The sequence below is a fragment of the Onychomys torridus genome, chromosome 1, assembly GCF_903995425.1.
Source record: "Onychomys torridus chromosome 1, mOncTor1.1, whole genome shotgun sequence".
NCBI lineage: Eukaryota > Metazoa > Chordata > Mammalia > Rodentia > Cricetidae > Onychomys > Onychomys torridus.
In genome coordinates, this window is record NC_050443.1 from 78,626,817 (window position 1) to 78,636,045 (window position 9,229).

Below are 9,229 nucleotides of genomic sequence, written 5' to 3' on the forward strand. Positions count from 1 at the left end.
TTATTACAGACTTGAAATCTGGAATTGGTACTTTCAAGTTTGTCCCAGCTCCAACTAATGAGCATTCATTGCATCTGAGGAAGTACTCACTTAGGACATGGTATTAGTTCTAGACTATGTAGTGAGTCCCAGGCAAGGTTCAACTATGGAGACCCGGTCCCAAAAAAAAAAAAAAAAAAAAAAAAAAAGCCCCTAAACACGAGGGGATGGGGGGGGGGGAATTAATTTATTAATTGTGCCCTATATTGTTCTCTTGGTCAGCTGGGGGTGGGGTAGGCAAGAGACATATCTAAGTACTCAGGAGAGGCAGGATGGGGAGTCCCAGGCCAAACCAAGCCACAGCCAGACCCTTACTCTACACAAAAGTCTGCATTACTCAGCAGAGAAAAACAATGACATCATGAAATGTGCAGGCAAATGGATGGAACTAGAAAATATCATCCTGAGTGAGGTAACCCAAATCCAAACATGGTATGTACTCACTCATAAGTGGATTCTAGATATAAAAACAATCAGACTGCAACCCACAGAACCAGGGAGGGTATATAGCAGGGGAAGCCCTAGTATGACTGTGGCTTACAGTAAGTTTTGGTTTTACTTAATTACTGGGCAAGCCTCAATGAAACAATTAGGACACGAATTTATACTGTATCAAGCTAATAGAAAAATAAATTTAAAGTGAAAACAAGTCTGAGGGTTGGGGATTTAGCTCAGTGCTAGAGTTCTTGACTAGCCCTGGGTTCGATCCTCTACTCAAAAAAAAAAAAAAAAAAAAATCTGTAAGAATGCATCCAATATACATCCCTCACCTCAGTGGATAACTGCCCACTGAGAAGCTTTCATCATTTCCAAGCTACCTGGGGCTGCAGCTTTATGTGTAATTAGAGAAGCTTAGGAGCAAAGGTTAAGTCACTTCCAACTTGGGATCTGACGTTAACTCCCAAACTGGAAGTGAAGACTCTGAGGTAAACCTCAGAGGAATAAATACATCCTGTAGATGGCAAAGGTTAGACCTGCTGCCAATCAGCTAGCAATGGAATATGTCCACACAAAGATGTTATTAAATGTTGTTAGTGGCCCCAAGGAGTTACAACCTCACCTCATATATACTACAGACTTGATGAAAAACAAAGGTGAGCTGTTTTCAGCATCAAAATCTAATAACCCCAAGGAAAACTACTGAAAACAAGCAGAGGTAGGTGGACCAGTCAGGAATGAGACCCTGCCTCAAAACCAAAAACCACATGGTCATGCTCCTCCTGCTCACAGGACCACCTAGAACAAGTGCCTGAAATGCTTCAGTACTGACCTCACACTGCCAGCAACTACATTTCCAGTGAGTTCTAAGGACAAGCTCAGTTTACGGAGTTTCCTTCCCAGGCTGCAGAGGGCAGAATTTGACTAAGCCCTTCCTCTCTGGCTGCTCTATGGTAATGCTGCTATAGTGCCACCTACTGGGAAAGGAGCAAACACTAGCTCACAGGCTAGACTTCCAAATCGGCAAAAACTTCAGTAGGCATTTTAAGATCTAATATAAAGTACACAATTGGGTGTACCAGGACCAGACTCACCCAGCATGCTCAAGACCCCCACACTTGATTGGTCCAATATTAGGGGAGGAAGGAGTCTGGTAACATTCTAGCAAAGCTGCTGAGTCTACTCATGTGGATGCTGGTTCTTGTAGAGTGCAAAGCCACTCACTGTATCTCATCACCTTGCTACCTCCCTCTGCCCTTCCTACTTTCCTAGGTTTGTGGTTATCTTGCCTGACTGTCTGTGTACCATGTGTCTGCAGAGGCCATCAGATCCCCTGCGACTGGAGTTCGATGACTCTAAGTCAACCAGTTGTTTTCATGAAGTCTCACCAAACCAACTCAACCATAGCCTAGCAAATTAGCTGAGCCAGTGTCTAGAGAATTCAGATGCCAATTATTTGTCCTATATTCATGAGTTATGTCATCAACCAGATGATGGCTGCACACTTTATTCACAACACCCTAAGGCAGAGGCCAGCCAGGCCTACACAGTTAAAGACATGTACATCTAAGGGCTGGAGAGAATGCAGGTTAAGAGTACTGGCTGCTCTTCCAGAGGTCCTAAGTTCAATTCCCAGCAACCAGATGGTGGTTCAAACATCTTGAGATCTAGTGCCCTTTTCTGGTGTGCAGGCACAACACTGTACATAATAAAGGTAAGCCTTACTCACCATGTATGGAACTAAGCTGGAAATAGGTTGTGGATATATAGCCAGTGTGCTCCCAACTTACATGGGTGAAGACAAGGAAATAAAGATATAAAGTGGCTCATGAAGACTGCAGGCACTAGTCGGGGGCACCCCAGGCCCTTGACAGTCTTCTCACCAGAGCAGAAGTTCCAAGCTAACTTTGATCCCCCATAAAACAAGCATCAAGAGTAAATACTTTTAAGACATTATGGCAAACACGCTACTGAATTTCTGTATTTAACCACATTTTCTAAAACAATGGCTAAGTACAAGACTTAGAAATGCGGATTTAACAAGCTTTACATTTCAAACTTCTGAAAATGGCATTAGTAATTTTTACTTTAGGAATGCTGGACTAAAATCGCTCTGCGTGGCAAAACAGGCCAATTTACTTTCTACGTGCATGCCAAGTGCATACATACCAGTGTCACAGGCCTTCATAAAAAGCATCTTTACCCACCAAAGACTTCTTACATAACAGGGGGGATTTATCATACATATAGCCCTCCAGGCTGGGAACATAGCTTAACAACACAACGTATGCTTACTACGTGCAAGGACCTGGGTTCCATCATAAGCTCCAAAACCAAACTGCTCTTGTAACCCTGAACAGGGTGTCAAGGTGGTACCTTGAGCCACCAGCCCTCACAGACCCAAGACTTCTTTGGTCAGCTCTGCTCAAGCCCTCCAGCTTAAACCAGTGGGATAAACAACACTCCTCAGGCCGATAGAACTCAGTCAGCTGAACTCTGGACACAATCCAGTCAGGCTTTGTCTTTGTGCAATTTTATTAAACGTCTGTTTGTACAAACCAACATCCAGCCTCCAGATGCAACTGCCAAGACCCTGAAACCAAATAAAACAATGTAAGAAAAAACTCATTTGACACACACTCCCATGCAGGGTTTACCGTAACACAGCGCAGCACAAAGGCTTGTTTACTGAAACCTTGACAAGGCTGCTAAAAGGTATACTAAGTAGCAACAAGAGTATCTGTAAACTCTTGTGCAAAGGCAGTGAAGGAAACACTGACTGTGGGGGTGGGCACCACATTCCAACCTGTATCCTCCCACACATTAACCAAACAAAAAGCCTCGCTCACACACTGAAACATCACCCAAAAAAAAAAAAAAAAAAAAAAAAAAAAACCACACACACACACACACACACAAAACAAAACCAAAAACCCCAACAACAAACCAGCTGCTGGCCCAGGACCGTCACTGCAGACATACCTGTTATGCTGTAGGCACTGGCTGGGGCATGGCAGGTGGCTCTGGCTTCCCACCCTTCTGCTCTGAGATGGGGGTGGTGGGCAAGATTTCGTCTTTAGGTTCCACAATGCTCACATGATCAGGAAGAGGCTTCTTGGGGCCGATCTTACCACTTGGGTCCCAGGGCAGCATGATCTTCACTTTGATGCCCAGCACACCTAAAAGACACCAGAGCTAGAACTGAACTGGGGTTTTACCAACTCCTCCCCAACAGGAAAACAGCAGTATTTACTCAAAAGCACTGTGATCTGGCCCTTCTCAGACAAATGCCTCTAAATCAATCAGTGAGCAGGACACTTTTGCCAAAGGAACCATGCACAGTGCCACAGAACATGGCGCTGACAAGGACCAAAGACAAGGCGTGGCCTTTCTGACTCGTCATCCTGTCATCACCGAAGGGCACACAGAAGGCAGACAACTCATTTCCTCACAGCCCCTGTAACCAACAGCTCCTTCCACAATAGACCCCCAAACACAGGTCCATGGAAATACACCCATCTGCTCCTCGGCCCTCGACATTCCTAGGTACCCAGGCCCCCAGGTTCCCTTCCCAGCACAGCTGCTCACCTTGTCTCAGGAGCACATGGCGCACAGCGGTGTCAACATAGTAGTTAACAGGGTCTCCACTGTGGATCATCAGCCCATCCACAAACTTCATGGACTTGGCCCTCTGTCCTCGGAGCTTCCCGGACACCACAACCTCACAGCCCTTGGCCCCACTCTCCATAATGAACCGAAGCACACCATAGCAGGCCCTTTGAAGAGGAGAGTCACCTGTTATCACCAAAGACACACTCTGCCTGTCCCTCTCACCAAGCTTAATAACAAAACACTTGGGTTTCACTTTACTAACTTTCAAATGGTAGCCAAAACAGCAGCAACTAACTCACTGCCCGAATGGTTTTCCACCCTAGCCTGTATGCTACAATCACCTTTGAAGGATTGATCAACTCTTTACCTACACCCTCACGCCTGGGTCCTTCTCCAAGCCATCATCTTGGCTGGCCAAGCTCAACCATAGGTATTTTCTCACATCTGACAAGCACTTGCTGTCAGGAGAGACAATTCTTGGAGACAAGGTCTTACTACATAGTCCTGGCTGGCTGGAATTTGCAGAGATCCACCAGCCCCTGCTCTGGAGTGCTGGATTAAAAATACACAAAGCACATCCGACAGGAACAGGTAATTTTGAAAAAATGCTTGCTAGGTGGCTCCCAGGTACCATCCTAATTGAGAAGCACAAGAGGCTCTAACATATTTTTAGCCACTTTGATATCAGGGCACTAGAAAAGCCCTTAGGCTTATAAAAACTAAAAGACTGGTCGTGGTGGCAGACATCTTAATCACTAGGGAGGCAGAAGGCAGATCTGAATCGAAGCCAGCCTGAATTCCAGATAGTCACGGCTATACAGAGAACCCTGTCTCAAAAACAAAACAAAACAAATCTGTAAGCCAGGCGAAGTGGCCTTTAATCTTGGTGGACCACCTCTAAAATAGGCCAGCTAGGGTTATAGTCAGACCCTGTCTCTCCAAAAAAAAAAAAAAAAAAGCCTTTTCATATTTTCTTCTAATTCTCATTGTTTAAATGAAGTCAGACCAGCTCAGGAGGCAGAGTCCCAACCCTCACATCACTTAGTGTCACACAACTTACAGGGATAGCTTAGCTGAGACAAGGCCTCACCTCTAGGCCTGTGAGACTGGCTTTGGATTCCCAAGATTCTTCACCTTCACAGTGCTGGGATCAGGGGTGAGCAATATCACGCCTGACCAATTTATAGCGATTTAATGCCTTGACTTTTAGTCCTTTCCCATCACAACTCTCATCTCTCCATCTCTTTTTGAGACAGAGTTTCTCTGAAACAGTCCTAGCTCCTAGAACTCTGTAGACCAGGCTGGCCTCAAACTCAGAAATCCACCTGCCTCTGCCTCCCGAGTGCTGGGATTAAAGGCATGTGTCACCACCACTCAGCCTGGTATCTCTTTATAGCCCCCACAATAAATGCATTAATAGTTCCGCATGACTTCTAACTTGTTGAAATGTGTTTTCCCAGCACTAAAGTGTTATCCACTAACCAGATACCTCATACAGGAGCAGCAGGATGCTTTTCTGCCTACCTATCAAGGGTCCTTTCTAAACCACACAATGCACACCGACACGTCCCCTCCCTGTATGACTTCACTCTTGTTCCATTCTCAGTGTCCCCAAGTAGTCCCATTATTTGACCACTTTTTTTTTTTTTCGTTTTTTGAGACAGGGTTTCTCTGTGTAGCTTTGTACCTTTCCTGAAACTCACTTGGTAGACTAGGCTGGCCTCCAACTCAGAGATCCATCCGCCTGCCTCTGCCTTCGAGTACTGGGATTAAAGGCGTGCGCCACCACCACCCGGCTTATTTGACCATTCTTTAAGGGCTCATACTACAACCCAGGCTGGCCTGCAACCTTCCAAGTGTTGGTATTATATATAAGCGTGTGTCACAACAGGCCCTTCACTAGGTCTTGTTGTCCTAACAGTTCAAGGGGGCACAAGCTATCTTACTGTTACACCAGCAGAGGCCAGAGATGACCCTGTCACCAAAGTTATCTGCTAACAAAGTCAGGTACACACTCACCAGCAGAAGGGCAGGACCATCAAGTCTCAGAACACTCACCTTCGAACAGCAAGCCCTCCTAGGAGTTTGTAACGGAGAGACTCTGCCTGAGCGATGGCACACAGACCTCTTGTGGCCACCTTTTCTGCATAAAGCTTTAAAGGAAACAAGAGACACATTTATTACTTACCACTCCTCACTAGGAGAGCAATGGAATAGCCAGTCCACCTGTGTATCATTTCTATATATAAATGTAATGCAAAACACTTTAGCCACCAGAATACTCCCATAAACTTAAGCATATTGTTTGTAGTTTTAGACAGGGTCTCACTATGGCAGCCCCGACTGGCTCTGCACTAGCCACCATCCCGCCTTGTGGTTGCCAGGATACAAGGTATGCCCCCTACCATACTCGGCAATGACACTACTTAAAAGAGAACTGTGACAGAGTATCAACCCACCTGTAATATTCAATGGCCATGCAAAGGTTTCAGAATTATCATTCTACAGAACCAACATCTAAACCCAGTCTACAACAACCCCTGGTATAAGCAAGGGGAACTCACCTCTACACTGCCCTCAGGGAAGCCGAACCTCTTCTGGACTACCGCAGTCAACTCTCTGATCCGACGACCCTTCTCACCAAGAACATTCTGTGTTCTGCAGAGGGGAAAAGTTATACTTTACTCAACATCTCATGTGTCATCTATCACACAGCAAGAACACACGTTAAATGAAAAGGATTAAGATAAATTCTTTCCAAATGGAGTTTTTTTTAAAAAAGCAACTATATCCCGAGTGGTGGTGGCACAGGCCTTTAATCCCAGCACTTGAGACGGCAGAGGCAGTCGGCCTCTCTGAGTTCAAGGCCAGCCTGGTCTACAGAGTGAGTTCCAGGACAGGCTCCTAAGCTACACTGAGAAATTGCCTCAAATAAAACAAAACAACAAAAAAACCAACTACACTCACCAAGGCCACTGGCTGGCTGCCTCAAGTTTACATAGTATCTTAGTACACACAGTGAGTGATTACAGGTGATAGCCAACATTTTTACCTGGTGGCTAAAATAATGATTTCAGTTCTGGTTGGTGTAACTCGGACTTCAACTCCAGAGTAGCCATCTTCAGCCAGTTCCCGGGTGAGAAACTCATTCAGTTCAGCTTTGAAGATGCCATCAGCCACAAACTAAACCAAAGAAGCAAGTTCAGAGTAAAGATGGGGTGGAGGCTTACTTAGTGCTACCTCAATGGCCCTGCAGGACGGCAGCAACCCTTCTCAGACAAATGCCTACAAGTCATCATTAGGAAGTCCCTTTGACCATAGCCACAGAACGCAGCACTGGGCAAAGAAAACAGCTCCTAATCAGACTCGTCATCACCTCTTCATCGAAGGGTTTTAAAACGTTAACTTACACGCGCAAAGAAAAAAATCTATTCTCAAGTGGCACATCTGCAGTTCACTGAGCATAGCAAGGACACTGTGTAACGTCTACCTGGAGAAAGAGAAGGCGATCCTAACTCAAAAAGCATTGTAAACCACAACTTCATGACCTGCGTGCATTAAGCATAAACGCGGACAGGTCACCATCTATTTCTCCCCCACGGAACTGACAAGTCCGGGACGCTTTTGCTGCAGCTCCCCAGAGAAAGCACGCCCATAGTCAGCAGCCTTTCCACGGAGGCGGCTTGCAGGATGACGGAGGGGAACGTACTGCTAAGCTTCGTTTACCAAAGTCGCTGGATTAGCCCACACTCCCAAACTGCGCCATAAGGTTACTAGAGAGGGCCAAAGGTGTCCAGGAAAGGCCCGCAGGCGCCCGGTGCTCAGCCCGGCCCAGAACTAGAGTCTGTTCTCCCCTTCCCCAGCCACACTGCGCTATCCCGGAGCCGGCCCAGCACACAATCCACGTCCATCCGCGGCCCGCAGAGACGCCGGGCGGCAGGAGCCGCTCCCCAGGTCGGGCACGGAGCCGTGCGTCTCACTGCGGCACCTCTAGAACGCGCCGCGAGTCCCCGGGTCCGGCCCAGATGCTTACCTTCCTCTTCTTGGAAATCTGCACCGCCATCTTGCGCCGCGCGCCACCGAAAGGAAAGGAAGTCGCTCGCGGGCGGAAGTGGGTATAAAGGACGCGGCGCGGAGCGACGACGCGACGCTGCGCGACCGCGACACTTGCAAGTGTTCATGGGAAATGAAGTCTTGCGTTCATAAAGGCGAAAAGAAGTGTAACCTAGCAACCTGTAGTGTAGGCGGAACAGGAAGTGCAAATCTAATTCTGGTCTGAAAAAAATCAGTGTACCCCAGCGTGGTGGAGCGCTCCTGCGATTCCAGCACTAGAGAAGTGGAGGCTGGAGGATCAGAAATTCAAGGTCATTCTCGCCTACACAGCGAGTTCGAACGAAGCCAGTTTGAGCTGCATGAGTCCCCAACTCAAAAATGAATAAAAACTTTGAACAGACTAACCGTGAGACAAGAGATGCAAACTACAGATATAAGCACACGCTACCAGAGCTTACCCAGCACGGAAACCTGTTGCTTACACCTTCACGACCACACTAATGAAAGCTTTCATTGAAATTCATTTAGGGAACCAGCCAGATGGCTCAGTAGGCAAAGGCGCTTGATTTCGGCCCCCTGCATCCAGAGGTCAAAGAGAACGGACTTCACAGTTGTCCTAGGACCTTTCCACGCATGTCCTCCCACCCCCACACTCCCCAACCCCCAACCCCTGGCACACACAAAAATACCAATAAAATTGAAAACAAATTAGCTTAGCCACCCTCGTCTCTAATCTGGAAATCCGTTTTCTCTGTTCTAAATGATAATAGGTTCTAGTATCATTTGTTCGAGGGTCTGTTCGCTCTTGCTTTTTTTTTTTTTTTTTGAGACTGGATTTCATCTGTTGCTGAGAATGACCTTGAATGATTCTCCTGCATCCACCTCCCAATCCGTGAGATTAGGCGTATACCCCATGCCTAGACTATATTTCTTTTCATTTACCAGTACCTCAACTACATAAAGTCCATTCAAATTTGTAACAAAAATCAGAGCAGTGGCTTGTGTGTTCAAATTCTTTTTTAAGTGTTTTTTTTTTGTTGTTGTTGTTGTTTGTTTGTTTGTTTTTGGGGTTTTTTTTCCCCCAGCC

At 46.4% G+C, this 9,229-nt stretch overlaps 1 protein-coding gene and 2 non-coding genes across 3 annotated transcripts; all 3 read right to left on the bottom strand.

Annotated features, from left to right (window-relative positions):
• Nucleotides 1-2,962: 2,962 nt before the first annotated feature.
• Rps3 (ribosomal protein S3) lies at nt 2,963-8,205 on the bottom strand. The gene is made up of 7 exons (XM_036176007.1): nt 8,123-8,205; nt 7,142-7,272; nt 6,654-6,747; nt 6,148-6,242; nt 4,066-4,253; nt 3,460-3,656; nt 2,963-3,070 (listed from the first exon to the last, which is right to left on the bottom strand). The coding sequence occupies exons 1-6, from the start codon at nt 8,150-8,152 to the stop codon at nt 3,463-3,465; spliced, it is 732 nt and encodes a 243-aa protein (XP_036031900.1). The 5' UTR covers nt 8,153-8,205; the 3' UTR covers nt 2,963-3,070; nt 3,460-3,462.
• LOC118576859 lies at nt 3,752-3,896 on the bottom strand. Its single transcript, XR_004944058.1, has one exon. It is a non-coding gene; the product is annotated as a small nucleolar RNA SNORD15 (small nucleolar RNA).
• Nucleotides 7,358-7,478, bottom strand: LOC118576860. The gene has a single exon (XR_004944059.1). It is a non-coding gene; the product is annotated as a small nucleolar RNA SNORD15 (small nucleolar RNA).
• Nucleotides 8,206-9,229: the final 1,024 nt, after the last annotated feature.